The sequence below is a fragment of the Oncorhynchus masou genome, chromosome 5 (assembly GCF_036934945.1).
Source record: "Oncorhynchus masou masou isolate Uvic2021 chromosome 5, UVic_Omas_1.1, whole genome shotgun sequence".
Taxonomy (NCBI): Eukaryota; Metazoa; Chordata; class Actinopteri; order Salmoniformes; family Salmonidae; genus Oncorhynchus; species Oncorhynchus masou.
The window spans coordinates 66,990,637-67,009,251 of record NC_088216.1 but is presented as its reverse complement, the minus strand read 5'-3'; the positions used below and the strand labels follow the sequence as shown (position 1 = coordinate 67,009,251).

At 43.1% G+C, this 18,615-nt stretch overlaps 1 protein-coding gene across 2 annotated transcripts in view; it reads left to right on the top strand.

The window, feature by feature from the left end:
* Positions 1 to 18,615, top strand: part of LOC135540124 (calcium-dependent secretion activator 1-like) — a 164,616-nt gene that overhangs the window by 109,376 nt on the left and 36,625 nt on the right. The window contains exons 15-21 of one of the 2 annotated variants that reach the window (XM_064966525.1): positions 521 to 584; positions 4,450 to 4,573; positions 7,931 to 7,969; positions 11,598 to 11,734; positions 12,727 to 12,735; positions 14,545 to 14,701; positions 16,799 to 16,940. In XM_064966525.1, coding sequence (XP_064822597.1) covers positions 521 to 584; positions 4,450 to 4,573; positions 7,931 to 7,969; positions 11,598 to 11,734; positions 12,727 to 12,735; positions 14,545 to 14,701; positions 16,799 to 16,940 — 672 coding nt within the window. The remainder of the gene's footprint in view (positions 1 to 520; positions 585 to 4,449; positions 4,574 to 7,930; positions 7,970 to 11,597; positions 11,735 to 12,726; positions 12,736 to 14,544; positions 14,702 to 16,798; positions 16,941 to 18,615) is intronic. The other variant, XM_064966523.1, reaches the window with a different exon arrangement.

Here is an 18,615-nt window from a genome sequence, read left to right as displayed (position 1 = left end):
GGCTACCCTGCTGCCCCAAGAAGACCTAGAATATGTGGACATCTATAAGTACCTAGGTGTCTGGCTAGACTGTAAACTCTCCTTCCAGACTCATATCAAACATCTCCAATCTAAAATCAAATCTAGAGTTGGCTTTCTATTCCGCAACAAAGCCTCCTTCACTCACGCAGCCAAACTTACCCTTGTAAAACTGACTATCCTACCGCATGGAGTTTCCCAAAAAGCCCCCAAAGGACTCTCAGACCATGAGAAACAAGATTATCTGGACTAATGCCAAAGGTGCTTCAGTAATGTTTTTAAAATTTTTAAAATAAATTTACACATTTTTAAAACCGTTTTTTTTGCGTTGTTGTTATGGGGTATTGTGTGTAGACTGATGAGGGGGGAAAACGATTATTCAATTTTAGAATAGGGCTGTAACGTAACAAAATGTGGAAAAGGTGAAGGGGTCTGAATGCTTTCCGAATGTACTGTACCTTCATAGAAACTCTACATAAATAAAACTGGATTTCTTTCACAGGTACTGTTTTCCATTTGGTCGACCGGAGGGGGCCCTGAAAGCCACTTTGTCCCTGCTTGAGAGGGTATGTTATTATGCATCCTTTTTTAGCCTTACCTTATGTTCTATTAACCATGGACAAATACCTTCCTTTAGGCTATGGGACAAAAAAAGGGAATAATATTTAAAAGGTTCCATCCAAATTGACCAGATTGTATGGATAGTTGTCTATTTGATTTCTATATTATGTTGTTTATAATGTAGGCTACTTGGTAAAACAGATGTTTGTCTCCTGTTCTCTAGAAGTGAAGGGTCAACAAGCACACTCCCATCTTTTCCCCGTTTGTGGTACATACTGTAGGGCCAGTTCTAGTCTTTTGTGGGACCTAAGCGAGATTTGGTTGAGCCCCCCCACACCCCCTCCTCCCAGACCTGGCGCCAGGAAGAAGTGACTAAGGCAACGGTTGAAATCGGCGAGGGGTCACATTTTTGGGAGGTTCTTGCATTGGAATTATATTGAATTCGGTTTATATAATCACGCTATACCACAATAAACACAAAGTTCAAATGCCGAGACTCATTGAGTGTTTTTGAAATCTGTAGCCTCTCTGCAGCACAATGGACAGCGCCCTACAGCAAGGCCGTTTTGGGAATGAATATAGGCTACAAGATAGATAGGACAATTCATCTATTACAAACAGCCTATGTGAATGCAGCTGGACACACAGCTGTCTTACCAAAATAATGCAAACTAAATGCTGAAAGTAGTGGCCTAGTTATTCATACATGCAAACAAAAATACTGAATAGCAGTTTGGCTTAGAATACGGACATAACTGTGAATGTGAACGAATGGAACAGAACTAAACAGCGGTACCAAGTAGTAAACCTGGTAAACAACATATCAGATCGATAAAGACATGACACAATGTATATTCAGGCTAGTTACATTAACAGTAAACAAAATATCAGATCGATAAAGACATGACACAATGTATATTCAGGCTAGTTACATTAACAGTAAACAAAATAGATGGATAAAGACATGACACAATGTATATTCAGGCTAGTTACATTAACAGTAAACAAAATAGATCGATAAAGACATGACACAATGTATATTCAGGCTAGTTACATTAACAGTAAACAAAATAGATCGATAAAGACATGACACAATGTATATTCAGGCTCATTTCATTAACAGTAAACTGTAGACCTTACAGTGAAAATCTTACATACAACCCTTAAGCAACAATGCAGTGTTAATGAAAAAATAAGTGTTAAGTAAAAAATAGATAAACAAAAATAACAGTAACAAATAATTAAAGAAGCAGTAAAATAACCATAGCGAGGCTGAATACAGGGGGTACCGGTACAGAGTCAATGTGCGGGGGCACCGGTTAGTTGAGGTAATTGAGGTAATATGTACATGTAGGCAGAGTGAAAGTGACTATGCATAGATAATAAACAGAAAGTAGCAGCAGCTTAAAAGTGTGGGGGGGAATGCAAATTGTCTGGGTAGCCATTTGATTAGCTGTTCAGGAGTATTATGGCTTGGGGGTAGAGGCTGTTGAGAAGACTTGGCTCTCCGGTACCACTTGCCATGAGGTAGCAAAGAGAACAGTCTATGACTAGGGTGGCTGGAGTCTTTGACAATTTTTAGGGCCTTCCTCTGATACCGCCTGGTAGAGAGGTGCTGGATGGCAGGAAGCTTGGCCCCAGTGATGTACTGGACAGTATGCACTACCCTCTGTAGCGGGAATAGGCTTTGTCTTGCCCTCTTCACGACTATCTTGGTGTGCTTGGACCATGATAGTTTTTTGGTGATGTGGACACCAAGGAACTTGAAGCTTTCAACCTGCTCCACTACAGCCCCATCGATGAGAATGGGAGCATGCTCTGTCCTCCTTTTCCTGTGTCCACATCCCCAATGAACCATCATGGTCCAAACATACCAAGACAGGTTTTGAAGAGGGCACGATCAAACCTATTCAGGAGACTGAAAAGATTTGGCATGGGTCCCCAAGATCCTCAAAAGGTTCTACAGCTGCACCATCGAGAGCATCCTGACCAGTTGCATCACCGCCTGGTATGGCAACTGCTTGGCCTCTGACCGTAAGGCACTACAGAGGTTAGTGCATACGACCCAGTACATCACTGGAGGCAAGCTTTCTGACATCCAGGACATACGTATATACTAGGCCCAAAATATTGTCAAAGACTCCAGTTACCCAAGTCACAGACTGTTCTCTCTGTAACTGCACGGCAAGCGGTACCGGAGTGCAAAGTCTAGAAACAAAAGTGTCCTGAACAGCTTCAGCCCCCAAGCCATAAGACTGCTGAATAATTAATCAAATGGACACCAGTCTATTTATACTGACCCCCCCCCACCCCACCCCCTTGTTTTTACACTGTTTATTATCTAAGCATCGTGACTTTACAAATTACCTCGACTAACCCGTACCCATGACTTGGTACCAGTACCCCCTGTATATAGCCTCGTTATTGTAATTACATTTTATGGTGTTACTTTTTGATTTGATTCGATTTTTTTTCACTTTCTTAACTCTATTTCTCGAACTGCATTGTTGGTTAAGGGCTTCTAAGAAAGAATTTCACGGTAAGGTCTGCACCTTTTGTATTCGGCTCATGTGACAAATAAAATTTGCTTTTGATTCTACAATCCTAACTCTGAACAGTAAATTGAGACCATGACTGTTCCAAAATGTTTTATGTTGCACTTTTACAGCAAGTTTTCTGCCATTCTACACATTTTGCCATGGGGCGGAGAGAAAATGTTGCAATTGTATAACATGTTTCATGCAATTCTATTCATTTTGCATGACTTAAGGCATGTTAATGATATCTGAGTGATAGTGGCTAACAAAATCCCACCAAAAATGGGTTGGTGCCCCCTAGCGGCCGGGGCCCTAAGCGATCAGCAGTGGTGTAAAGTACATAAGTAATCATTTATATTTTTGACAACTTTTACTTTTACTCCACTACATTCCTAAAGAAAAGATATACTTTTTACATTTAGAATGCTCAAGCAGGACAGAATTACCTATCAATATAACACTGTCATCCCTACTGCCTCTGATCTGGTGGACTCACGAAACACAAATATTGTGTTTGTTAATGATGTCTGAGTGTTGGAGTGTGACCCTGTCTGTCCATAATTAAAAATCAGAAAATCGTGCTGTCTGGTTTGCTTAATATAAGGAATTTGATGTATAGCATTATTTTTACTTTGTACTTTTACCCAAGTATGACAATTGAGTACATTTAAAACCAGATACTTTTAGACTTTTACTCAAGTAGTATTTTACTGGGAAGTATTTTACTGCGTAACTTTCCCTTTTTTCATTTTCTGTTAAGGTCTCTTTACTTCTACTCAAGTATGACAATTGAGTACCTTTTTCCACCACTGGCAATCGCTTATGCCTGGAGCTGGCACTGGCGGTACAGCCCGAAACTCCCGGGTGGTGCAGTGGTCTAAGGCACTGCATCGCAGTGCTAGCTGTGCCACCAGTGACTCTGGGTTCGAGCCCAGGCTCTGTCGCAGCCGGCCGCTACCGGGAGGCCCATGGGGCGGCGCACAATTGGCCTAGCGTTGTCCGGGTTAGGGAGGGTTTGGCCGGCAGGGATATCCTTGTCTCATCGCGCACTAGCGACTCCTGTGGCGGGTCGGGCGCAGTGCACGCTGACCAGGTCGCTAGGTTTCCTCCGACACATTGGTGCGGCTGGCTTCCAGGTTGGATACGCGCTGTGTTAAGAAGCAGTGCGGCTTGGTTGGGTTATGTTTTGGGGGATACTCTCTTCTCCTGAATCCGTTACCCGAGTTGCAGCGATGAGACAAGACAGTAACTATTAACAATTGGATACCACGAAATTGGGGAGAAAAAGAGGGGGAAAAGTATTTTTTCTACAATGTCTTCTGTTCTGTCCCAGGTGCTGATGAAGGATATCGTCACCCCTGTGCCCCAGGAGGAGGTGAAGACAGTCATCCGTAAATGTCTGGAGCAAGCAGCCTTGATCAACTACCAGCGCCTCTCAGAATATGCCAAAGTAGAAGGTAGATGACCACTTACAGACTGACACCCCTCCACACACACACACAATGCAGCATCACACCGTGTCCTACACTCTTTCACACACAGTACTGTACTGTACTATTTATGTTCTGTCAACATTTTTGTCTCCACAATAGCGTTGATATCTATAGGGATTATCAAACGTTGTTGTTGCACAGTGGCCTACAGTACTTGGGGAAAAGACACAATCAGACAGCAGTTGTGAGATACGACAGACATCATACCCTCTGGTGCTTTACCACATTGCCCCCTGCAGGTCAACTGTTGCACACAAACGACATGACCTCTTAAACATCAGGACTCAGTTTCCCGATAGCAATGGGACTTAGGCTTACAAGTATTTTAATGATGCATCATTCCTGATGTAACATGAGTTTCCCAAAAGACCACGCATCGCTAAGTACAATGTTGGAGCATGTGTCGATACTGATAGAATCAAAAGATAGGCAGCTGATCAGCTTTCTCCATTCAAATCTTACCTTGACATTAGAATTATTCCACAATACTGACGACGGATCCGCTCCTAGCTGAGAGATTTTGTCACATTATGACTGCAAATATTGAGGCAGCTTATTCTAACGCTTACCTATAATAATGCACTAAATTACAGATTCATTTGTCACATCATTGCGCACATGTTGTTACACAAATATTGAGGTAAAACAGACAGTGTAGCCTACAAATTGAACTCAATTGACTGAACATGAAATTGATTTCAATATGATTTAAATATTGTACCTAGGCCTATGTAGCCAACAGGCCTACTGTATATTTTAATGCAGTCATCTCGGTTTTAATTTGAAACATAATTTTTATCATTTGCTTGTGCAATTGTGAAAGCTACAGCAACTGTGTATTTATAGGCAACTTCGTTCCAAATTTATCTGCGGTCACAGAAAGACCGATAAACAGCTAGATTTTTTTGTTTAGTGGATATCATATGTGTATAAGGTGAGATGGAATGGCATCTGACGACAGTTTGGGTTTCCAAAAAAGATAAAGATCATCTTTTGCACTGGCACTAGAAATTAGAAGGCAATGGATAAAATGTAATTTTTGTGTTTTGGGAGAACTCTCCATTTAGAACTGATCTCAGGGACATTTTAAGAGGAAAGTCAAACATTGAAATACAATCAAATAATGGAAATAAGGTGTTGTATTTATATTGTATTGAAAATGCAGTAGATAATGCGAAGCAGAGATTTCATACATAATTTTCACAATGTGATAAGTAATATTGGCGCTTTTGAATTGATATAACTGTTCTGTCACCAGCTGCAGTAAACAGTGAAAAAATCCTCCATCTTCCCCTAATGTGGCTGCTCTTACTTTTACTCTTTTTATTCACAGGTGTAATTTACATTGATAAGGCTCCCTAAATTAACTTGCACAGTAGAGATGTGTATAATAAGTAAAAATGCATTCAACTCCCCGTGAATCTGTCATCTTTATGCTGACTCCTGTGTGTCTCAGCTTCTCTCTGGGCCAGTCAACCCACTGTCCCTCTCCTCTTGCACACCGTTGCGGCTTCAAGGTGGGGTGATGCTTAACAATTCCTCCTTCCCTGGTTTCCTCTCCTTTGTTCTGAAATAACCTTCATCTTCTGTTCATCTTACCCCCCTCTGCTTTCCTCCTCCTTGTCTATTGGCTTTGCTGCTTCACTCCAAGCCCCTTGTAGTGTGAACACAAGTCAGGAAGGCCAATACACAAGGCATGCTGGGATTGCCCTCTGCAGCAACCCAGTATTTGTCTGTTGCATGTCCCAGGATTTCTTTACTAGGCATACAGAACTGGCTTACAAACTAAATTATGTGTTGGAATATATTTCTATGTGTGTGTAGACTTTGACTACACTCACCTATACTATTTTACTGGAAATTTCTAGTCTCAAATTCAGCTCTTCTCTATTCCGGTCAGTTTCTTTAAAGAAATACCTGAGGGTGCCGAAGATACTGAAGGAGATGCCCCTTAGTATCTTGGAGTGGAAATACTGCAGAAAAATCATGTTTCTCATAAACATTTGCTTGTTTGTTGCCTTGATTGGGAAAAACTCAAACTTGATAGAAATGTCTCCCACCTTAATACCATTTGGCATGACGAATGGTTAAACAGAAGTGTGTCCAAAGACGACCGCCAGCCCACACACCCTTTGTCCAACCACCCCTCTCCTCCACATTCGGCACTTCGGGCCCATCCCAAACCTTCTCCCCAGCCGCCAAACCCCACCCTCCACCACCACCATCTCCACAGAGGAACCTGTGGGGACCCCTATCCCCCACATGCAGCTACCCTTAGAGCTCTGACCTCTCCTCCTCTGACCCCAGCCTCTTGCATGCCCCGATCCTCTCTTGTAGGGAAAAAGAGAGAAATGTATGAGCATCCTGTCTTCTGCTTGGCGTCTCAAGTGATGGATTTAACCATTCGTGAGTACCTTCTTCATCCTGCTCCACCCTCCTCCACCCGTTCCTCCTCCTCCCCTTTCATCAACCATCTTTTTCTATTTTCAACATCTCTCCGTTCACACGTCCCAATCCCCTCTATTACCACCATTACTTGCTGCCCTCTTAAACTATCTCTCTCATGCTCTCGTTCTTGCTTCTCTTAAGTCCTTTTCCTTTTGATCTGTTGCTTCTGTCTGTGAAAGCCACCTGTGAGAGATCCAAGCCCATGGTCTGTGTCTGTCTGTTAGGTCCTAGCAGGGCAAGCCAGGACCAAGACTCCAACGGTCTGTGACAACCATGAGAGATCTTATCTACTGTATCTGTCAGCTTTGTTTTCTGTTCACATGCCTGTCTGCGAATTGAATGCATTTTTACTTTGCTTCTGTGTAAACCCCCTCAGTCCTGTTGAACCATGTCTCACTGGTACAGTACATGATACAGGTACACCATACAGCTTCTGTACCATAGGGAACATTGTCATGACTTTCCCTGTTTGTATCATTTCACACTGGGGACCAGAGTGGTAAGACAACAAGAACAGGAAGTGGCAATCATAAACTGTATGTCCTGGAGTGTTTATGTTTTTTGTGTGTGTGGGTGGGTGGGTGGGTGGGGGGTTGGGGGGGATGTTTGGACCACTGTCTGTATATGTTTTACTGTTTGAAGCTATATGTGTGTCTATGTTTGACAACTGGTTAACATCAGATCTGGAGAGGAGATCCCTTGGGTGAAGGGTGAAAGGTGTTGCTCAACCACTTTTTTTCCAGACTTCCACTCTATCCTGCTCTTATGCTTTCATTACTGACTATCCACTCATCTCTCTCTTTCTCTCCTTCCCACCTTCCCTCTCTCTTCTTCTATTTTTCTCTGCTCTCCCTATCTCCTGCTCTCTCCTAGCGGAGAAAACTCAGAAAGATAAGAAGGATCAGGATCCAGGTGACACCATCCTATATATGAGCATATCCTAACCCAGTTAGAGCCATAGCAACATAACATCTCACAGCCTTCCTGAGGCACGGCCTGGGAAGGTTACAGGAATGTTGTGACAGAGTTATGTCTCCACACCCCTGTCCTGTATTTTCCCCTGTACCTGCACTGCATTCCAGTGATGGAGATGCAGCCCTCCCCAGTGGGTGATTGTGGTAACCCTAACTATCAAGTCCCCTCTCTAGCCCTCCTGCTAAGACCACTCATCTGTGGAATAGCTCCACCAATGGGCCTCCTCTGAATTCTCTTAAAATGCCTCCTCTTTCCTGCAATGATGTTTCCTCTTTTCTAAAAAGAAAATATGTCAAGGAGGGGAAGAAAAGAAGTGAGGTAGTGAGGAAGGGAGGAAAAGAGAAGATGGAGAGAATTAGTAAACAAATGAACGGAGAGATCAATTTTAAGACCATTCAGACCATTGCCATTGAGTATCTCACTTGTGTGATTGAAACCTGCAGAGGTAGCACAACTTTATTGCAAGCTTCATGTTTGAATTCACAAGTTGTGCAATGAAAGTATCACATCCTCTGCAGATGGTGCATGAACATCTCCAATGTACTAAAATGCAATCGTTTTGAATAAAAACCTCATATCAAAGTTTGGTTACACATTATGACTGTTGAAATGGTTTGGATATTCTGGCTGATAGTTCCCATAATGTTATATCAATGGCAATTTTGATACATTGGAGATAAGTAAGTGAAGCAAGACGATATCATTAGATCATGATAGCACATAGTCATCATCATTATTAATGTCACTTCCGACTATTTCAGGTTCACAGTCTTGCTGGTGTCACTGTGTGAGATGTAATTGATCATTAAATGTGACTGACTGGACAGCACTCACACCTGGTTTCCCTGGTCTAAATCAGTCACTGACTGGACAGCACTCACACCTGGTTTCCCTGGTCTAAATCAGTCACTGACTGGACAGCACTCACACCTGGTTTCCCTGGTCTAAATCAGTCACTGACTGGACAGCACTCACACCTGGTCTAAATCAGTCACTGACTGGACAGCACTCACACCTGGTTTCCCTAAATCAGTCTAAATCAGTCACTGACTGACTGGACAGCACTCACACCTGGTTTCCCTGGTCTAAATCAGTCACTGACTGGACAGCACTCACACCTGGTTTCCCTGGTCTAAATCAGTCTGACTGGACAGACCTGGTTTCCCTGGTCTAAATCAGTCACTGACTGGACAGCACTCACACCTGGTTTCCCTGGTCTAAATCAGTCACTGACTGGACAGCACTCACACCTGGTTTCCCTGGTCTAAATCAGTCACTGACTAAAAAAGAAGCGGACATCCCTTATACTGTAGAATGTGGCAATACTGAGTTTCTGTTATAGAAGATCTAGATGTTTGGCCTTGCCCCTCACCTCACCTGTATCACTCCTGCACCCATGCCCCTTCATTGACCAATGGAAGAAATGCCCTTTGTGTTTGCGGGCATTCTTTTAAACCCTCCATCCATACTGGTGACCAAACCATCATTTCAACACAGTCAGAGGCAATCCTCTGGCCACAGTCCAGTCCACAGACACCACTGGGCTTAAAGTGCTCTGCCAGTGTGTGTGCGTCACAGAGCTGTACTTCTGTACACTGCCAATTAAACCCCTGCTACTACAGAGCCTCACTAGCACAATGACAGTTGTGTGTGCTGGACAAAGAGCAGAAGCAGCGAGGAGAGGACATGGTCTTTGCCTCATTTCTTCAAGTGTAGAAGTCCACATTGTCACATTAATCTCTCCATTTTACTGGGACTGTAAAGAGGGACTGAGAAGTGCAAAATAAGTCCAGTAAGTCAGTGTTGTGAAAAGTCTGTCTGACTGATTCATTAAGAAGAGATCAGGCATATGTAAAGATATTTGACCCTCAGATGCCCTGAAGTCTGAACGAGCACCCAATATGTTATTGTATAGGCTCCTACGCAGTTCTCCAGTTACCTATGCTGACTCTCTCTCTCTCACAAATACCATCTCTTCACCATATTCATTATTCTTTTCTTTATTTCAAAAGCATACATTTATGTGTAGTTTCATCACAACCTCATTGGTCAGTTGAGATGGTTGTGTTTTGTCCTTTGGTTGTGTTTCGTAACATGATCGCTGTAGACTGAATTAGTTTCCATTGAGTAAAGTATGTGAACTAGAGGTCTTCACGGGTCCAAAGATGGATCTGGGTGCTTTCCCACCCGGGCTTGATATGCATAAATACATATTTTTTTAAAGAGGAGAGACCCGTTCCAAATCGAGCCGAAGACAACGAGATCTGTTTCGTATAGATCTGGTCGGATCCAGAGGCTGTCGGATCAGAGTGAGGGAAGCAGCAGAAAAGGGATTTTTTTAAGCTACTTTATTAGCCAGAGCTGATAAAACGTGAGAGGAGGGAGAGAGGCGTGTTGCTCCAGCAGGCGGGGGAGGGGCCGTACTGTGAGCGAGTGACACAGGGTTGAGGGCAGAAGAGACGAGATCGCAACCAACCAAGCCGATAGTGGACTAATAACTGCAATAGCTAGGTTATTTATCATCAAATATGATGACGTAGTACCTGTCTTGACTGCATCACACTGGGAGAAGCTAGTTAAGCTAGTTAACATTAGCTAAGTAGGTTAATTAATGCTTCAGTGCATGTGCCTTCTCATCCTACAGTTACGAATAATAACTCCATTCAGAATATTAAGTAGCAGCCTACCTTTTGGCTCTTGGTCGTTGTAGCCTATCCTTGTCCTTTAACTTTTAATTGTGTCATTTTAATTCCAGCTTCTATTAGATTAGATACAGTATCTCCTAACTTTTGCCCCACACAAAGGCTCTATGACTATAGCCTATTGCCGCTTTGATGACTTATGACTGGCCAACAACAAGCTCATCGATACACTCTTATGAAAAGTAAGAGCAGCATGATGAAATGTCTCTCTCTCTCTTTCTCTCTGTAGCAGCAGTCGCGTTCGGATCTGTACAGGCCCTTCCAGACAAGTCAGTTAAGATTACACACACCTGAGACCCGTGACACTCAGACCCGTGACATTATTTAAATTCTGGAACAGGACCCACTCAGGTCTCTGGTATCCGGGTACAGGTGGATCTGTGAAGACCTCTAATGTGAACAGCAGACTGTCATTGTATATTTTGTTCTTCAAGATGGATTTGATGTAAAAACCTGCCAATACTTGCACTCTACACTTTCTTAGTGGTTATATTTATCCTGGTTGTCACAGCTATCCTACTTAGCAGGGGGAAATGACCAGACTTCAGGGAGTGTCATTTTGCATATCACATGTTAATCTTGAGCGTCTCACATAAGAAACATTCAAAGTGTGGATGTCAGCACATACCGAACATGGGCGATGCACAACGTTCTGCACATTTTGCATGATAACTGTGGAACTTGTCTGTTGTTTTCCCTGTTTTAATTTGTCTCATTATACCTGCATTGTTCTAGAGATGGTTGTATTACAGTGTTGCCCTAGGAGACTTGCACAACATTAGCATAAGGTTGATCAGACGTTGAGGGGAAGTTTTACAGCCATGTATCTCCCTCCATATTGACCTGTGACCTTTGTGCTTCAGAGAATGTAGGGCGCTTAGTCACCCCTGCCAAAAAGCTGGAGGACACCATACGTCTGGCCGAGCTGGTCATCGAGGTCCTCCAACAGAACGAGGAGCATCACGCAGAGGTGAGTACAGCCCACATACATAATTCCAAGGTCAGTTATTATCAGAGCAGAGTGTTAAGAACTACAGAGAACCATGGGGCAATTATTCTCTCTGACTCTGTTTAACAGGCTACAGTCACAGTCGGTACAGTATTTACATCAGCTCTTTTTATCTCCATATCTCACTAGTGCATGCTAGCCTGACCGCATTGGCCTGCACGGTAAGGGGTCAAGGTGTGGGTTTAAAGGTCAAAAAGGTTGCATCACTTCTCACTCCTCCATTTCATGTGCACCAGGCATCGTTTGGAATGACAACGATGAGCAATGCACAGTTTGACGGGGGGACTTGGTCACTCTGTTTCCTATACAAGCCTCCTAGAAGGGAATACCCAACAGGGCTTTAATTAAGCCAATTGAATCATATCCTAGCCTGGGCACTATAAAGGTTTTTGTGGTGATGTCACAAGTTGCTCTTCCTGTAATTGAGGGTGTCCCCAACAGAAGTTGCATGGTGCTGGTAGAGCAGTGTAGTGTAGTGTAGTGTAGAACAGTGTAGTGTAGAGCAGGGTAGTGTAGTGCAGTGTAGTTTAGAGCAATGTAGTGTAGTGTAGGTTGGGTGTGATGATGATTCAGACTACCTTCCTGTTGTTCACACTGCATTTGTACTCTTTCTGGAAACATGAAGAGAATTTATAGACCTCAGTGCCCCATTTTTAAACACCAAATGTGTCTATTGATTATGTGAAGGCTCGGCCAAGTGCATGGTTTTCCTCATGCTTATTATGTTTACTCACAAAAGAGAATGTTGACATATTTCTTAATAGACGTTGAGCTCTTGAGTATGGTTTGTCAATTAAATTATCATTTGTTTTTTCTCCATTGGTTTGGATCATGTCTTTCTTTCACTGTCATCATCACATATTTCCTGCCAACTAACCTTTAGATGGAAAAAGTAAACACAGGGATGTGAACAGAAGTATACCTGACTTAATCCCTTCCTGTTCTCTTATTGTTTGTTTTGTTTGCGGGGAATGTTCGGACAGGGCAAAGAGGTATGTGATGGATCCTGATAACATGACCCCCAACCCCTGCCGCCCCCCCCACCTGCCATGACCCCTAACCACAGTCACCCCTCACTTGCCATGACCCTTAACCCCTGCCACCCTCTACCTCCCATATTATGTGATGTACTGAAGATGCCAAATGCCCAGGGATGATCTTAACTGTTCCCATCTCTCTTCCTAGTAATAGCATTGTACCCCAACTTCTTCCCTTATACTTGTTTTCAGCCCATCCTGGAGAGTTGTGCTTGTGCAGCCCAAAGGGTTGCATTTGGTGATAAAGCAAACCTCAACAAGCACTGTGGCAGTGTCCCTGTCTATCATACTCAGATCCCTCCCACTGAAATCCCCCCCGACCACATCACATCGCCCCCACCCCTCCCGGTCTGGTGCAGTTTTATCTGTCCACCCCAACTGCCACAGCCAACTCTGGTCCCATCCTGTCAGTGAAAGGCCTGCTCTGTGGTGCTGTGTGTTTGGGGAAAGCTGTGTGACAGGTAAGAGAGGTGATCCAGTCACCTCCACCCAACAAGCTGATCCTCCTCCATTGTAGACCTGATTACTCTCAATGGAAAAAGCATGTCATTTGTCTGAGGTAACGTGACCCGTCTGTCCCCTCTTGCATTTCTCAAAATGCTTTGTTGTGTGAATTTTCCCGTCGGAAATTAACACCAACAACATCAGTAGACCAGCATAACCAGAAATAGACACATCTTCCACTCCTTCTCAACCCAGTACCCTCAGTCACCTCATCCATGTACCAGTCAGTTTGAGTCAATTCCATTATTATTCAAGTAATTTGGCAAATCGAGTAATGTTTCTGTGTATAGGGTATGCCATGGCCAATACAGTTCAGGAATTGACGAATGGAAATTAAACCAACCCTAACTATTACCCAATTTAGCAGCCAATGTGAAGAATCAGTAGATGAATCCTCCCACTGCTTGAGGCCTGTAATGACAGTTTTATTTATTGTTATGAGCCTCTCCATTTTGACCCTGAGTCTGTTGCTGGTTGCTGCTGGCGCTGTCATGGCAACCGTCCCATGCCAGAGTGCATGACGCCCATGGGAACATTCACATCACAGAGGTGTGACGATGTGAATGGCTGATGGCCAAGTCCTCCACTGGCCCAGAGGACCACGGGCAGGGAGAGGGGGAGCATGGGAGGATGAGTGTTAACCTGCATGAGACCAGCCTGTTCCAGACTCTGTCACTCCACTGATTCTGTCTATCCTATGGGGAGGCTCTGAGCAGCTCTGTATGAATGACTTAGTCAAGGAGCCGTATCTATGCAGTTCTCTGTGTTTCGCTCTGTGGGCCAACAGAACAGCGCACGCTTAGCCGTGCTCGAGTGCAGAACTTAAACACTGTGCTCAAAGCTGTAAAGTGTCCCCCAGAGATCTCTGTGTGATGCCTCAGAGGTGACAACTTGACTCTTATTGTGAAGAAAAGAGCCCTTATATAGATCGGTGGAGTAACATTATCTTCATTTCCTCTCTAGAGAATGACACTTTGAGGCTTGTATAGTTGCATACTCTTATCCTCAATTTGTTTGTCTCTCTATCTTTGTCTATTTCTCCACCTGCCTCCCTTTTCCCCCCTTTCACCCTCTATTTGTTTTTCATCAAACTTTATCTGCACATTCCTCTCGTTCTCTCTTCCATGTATCTCTTTCTTTCATACCCCCTTCTCTCCTTTCTCTTTTTCTATGTATTCCTCTCTTCTCTTTCATTCTACACTCTCTCTCTCCCCATCTCTCTGTTTTCTCTCTCTCTCTCCTTCACTCCTCTCTCTCTAGGCATTTGCGTGGTGGTCAGACCTGATGGTGGAGCATGCAGAGACCTTCTTGTCTCTGTATGCATTGGACATGGATGCTGCACTGGAGGTTCAGCCCCCTGACAGCTGGGACAGCTTCCCTCTCTTCCAGTTGCTCAATGACTTTCTGAGGACCGATTGTGAGTGACTCCAACCCCGGCCCAGGTCCTGAACCAAGGCTACATTATGAACAAACACACACAGCGTTTAGCACTCCCGAACCATACAGCACATACAGCACATACAGCACACAGTCTGGAGCATTCATTACACATAGGACTGGGTTTTTATTGAATGTTCATTGTAGTTGATCTTGGCGAACTGGAGAAACTAAAACCTAGTGTTGAGATCCAAATTGAGGAGAATATGTTCTGAACTAATATTACTTTCACACTGCATGATCCTTTCTGCATTTGTCTCCAGTGTAATGAAACGGATGAAGGTAATTGAGAGGACAATGCAGCACTGTGGGAGCTTCTTACTAAGAGCTGAAACTAAAATTGAAATGGTTGCTGTGGGCCCTGTAATTATTCGGTGCATGTGACAAATAAAATTAATGAACTATAGTTGCCGTAGGAGCGCTGTCCAGGGTTCTGGAAGCATGCGTCAGAAGAGAAACACTTACCACTGCCTTTGTGAAGTGAACCTGCACTGGGCTAATTGTCTCTGGGGAATGTCTCATTCTAGTTTGTCAGCCAGGAGTCTGGAAGAATGTAATATAGTCTGTTGTTCACCTGCAGTGGCTTAATGGACTTGGACTGGAACAGCTTGTTATGCTCACTTGTTACTGCTGCACAATTGGCCACATTCATAGTTGGATTTTTTTTTGAAACAGCTGATTGGTTATTCACATTGCAATGATCATAGAAACAAGAAAATCTGGAGACAAGCCAAAAATAAGGATGAAATTAGTGGTATTTTGATCAATGACATATCTGATTTGGACAAAAAGCTTAAATTCTTGTTAATCTAACTGCACTGTCCAATTTACAGTAGCTATTACAGTGAAAGTGTACCATGCTATTGTTTGAGGACAGTGCACAATTCCGAACTTGAAAATGTATTAATAAACCAATTAGGCACATTTGGGCAGTCTTGATACAACATGTTGAACAGATATGCAGTGGTTCATTGGATCAGTCTAAAACTTTCCACACAGCTTCCATCTAGTAGCCAAAATCTAAATTGCACCTGGGCTGGATTATGGCCCTTCTCTTCCATTTTTTAAATATGGTACAAAAAAATGCATGTTTTTCTTTGTATTATCCTTTACCAGATCTAATGTGTTATGTTCTCCTGCATGAATTTCCACAAACTTCATGATATATTAGATTTCATAGTGTACACTTTGCATACAGTATGTTTGATGGACTGTAGCATACACAGATGGACTTATCCCATGTAATACTAGTAATTCTGATTTCCATGACTTTGACAGTATAGTTGGAAATGTAAACCTGCCACCATGATATCAACCATCCATCTCCCTCAGGCTTCTCCAGTGGTTTACAGGAGCACAATAACACAGTACACACACAGAGCAGCATCCCAATACTACCAAACAATACCACAGGGGAATTTTACATGGAAGGTCATTTGTTTTGTCTCCCTGAAGCAGCTAGCTTATGTGTCATGAAATAGCCTTAGCACCAGATAGGCGCCAAAGTCGGACACCATTCAAGCAGTTAATGAGGTCTAAAACAGTGGTGGCTGGGAGTAGGGCGAGCCCTGCATCCTCACTCCTGGACAAAAACATCGAAGTGTACAGCAGCCACTCAAGTGGCTAATTGGAGAGCGACAATCAGGGAACAAAATAAACATTGCACCTACTGTGTATCATCGACCTTGACTTCTATACAGGAGCACACACACACACAGCGCCAAAGGGATAAAGAGGAAAACAGGCCCACTGTTTGGAGCCATGAGCCATCGCATTAACACACACTGGCCTCCATTTTATCTCCCTTGGTCTGTGTTAGCGTTGCCTTTTTACCAGTTGAATCTAGAGGAAACTTGCCTGGTCTAAAATATATATATAGCCATCAGATATACAAAAGAGAGAAAATCTGGTATGGTAGCTTATAGCGAGCTAGACTAATATGAATATTATTTATTTTAGACAAGTTTTTTTTGCTCATTATTATCAAGGGTGCCTATCATTTTGGAGGTGACTGTTCCGATGGTGTTACATTTGAATGAATGACTTCATCTGACCTATATGCTCTGTCCTGTCTCAGATAACCTGTGCAATGGACAGTTCCACAAACACCTGCAGGACCTGTACGCCCCACTGGTGGTGCGATATGTGGACCTCATGGAGTCATCCATCGCCCAGTCCATCCACAGGGGCTTTGAGAGAGAGTCCTGGGAGCCTGTCAAGTAAGGACACCCCTAATATCAACACCCCATTGAAATGGTTACATAGCCCGGATGCTACTATTTCTGCATTCAAGTTGGCTATAGTAGAAATCGACTGATACCCAGGCTAGTCATAATGCAGTATAGACATACTGTATAGGTAGATGCTAATATCTTCAGTTTTCAAACTTAAATTACTGTCAATGTTTTCACTCTTTCCTGTTCATGTTAACAGAAATATTCTGATAATGTTTTGGTAATCATGTGTACAATATATATTTGTACATGAAATATGTTGATATCCACACATGAAGTATGTCTACTTGTGGGCAATTGTGTAAAAAAAAAAACATTATTTTTATTTAACCTTTATTTAACCAGGTAGGCTAGTCGAGAACAAGTTCTCATTTGCAACTGCGACCTGGCCAAGATAAAGCGCAGCAATTCGACACATACAACAACACAGAGTTACACATGGAATAAACAAAACATACAGTCAATATTTATTTATTTTATTTATTTTATTTTATTTATTTATTTATTTATTTATTTTTTCACCTTTATTTAACCAGGTAGGCTAGTTGACAACAAGTTCTCATTTGCAACTGCGACCTGGCCAAGATAAAGCATAGCAGTGTGAACAGACAACACAGAGTTACACATGGAGTAAACAATAAACAAGTCAATAACACAGTAGAAAAAAATAGTCTATATACATTGTGTGCAAAAGGCATGAGGAGGTAGGCAAATAATTACAATTTTGCAGATTAACACTGGAGTGATAAATGATCAGATGGTCATGTACAGGTAGTGACATTGGTGTGCAAAAGAGCAGAAAAGTAACTAAATAAAAACAGTATGGGGATGAGGTAGGTAAAATTGGGTGGGCTATTTACCGATAAGACTATGTACAGCTGCAGCGATCGGTTAGCTGCTCAGATAGCAGATGTTTGAAGTTGGTGAGGGAGATAAAAGTCTCCAACTTTTTGCAAATCGTTCCAGTCACAGGCAGCAGAGAACTGGAACGAAAGGCAGCCAAATGAGGTGTTGACTTTAGGGATGATCAGTGAGATACACCTGCTGGAGCGCGTGCTACGAGTGTGTGTTGCCATCGTGACCAGTGAACTGAGATAAGGCGGAGCTTTACCTAGCATGGACTTGTAGATGACCTGGAACCAGTGGGTCTGGCGATGAATATGTAGCAAGGGCCAGCCGACTAGAGCATACAAGTCGCAGTGGTGGGTGGTATAAGGTGCTTTAGTGACAAAACGGATGGCACTGTGATAAACTGCATCCAGTTTGCTGAGTTGAGTGTTGGAAGCTATTTTGTAGATGACGTCGCCAAAGTTGAGGATCGGTAGGATAGTCAGTTTTACTAGGGTAAGTTTGGCGGCGTGAGTGAAGGAGGCTTTGTTGCGGAATAGAAAGCCGACTCTTGATTTGATTTTCGATTGGAGATGTTTGATATGAGTCTGGAAGGAGAGTTTACAGTCTAGCCAGACACCTAGGTACTTATAGATGTCCGAATATTCAAGGTCGGAACCATCCAGGGTGGTGATACTAGTCAGGCGTGCGGGTGCAGGCAGCGAACGGTTGAAAAGCATGCATTTTGTTTTACTAGCGTTTAAGAGCAGTTGGAGGCCACGGAAGGAGTGTTGTATGGCATTGAAGCTTGTTTGGAGGTTAGATAGCACAG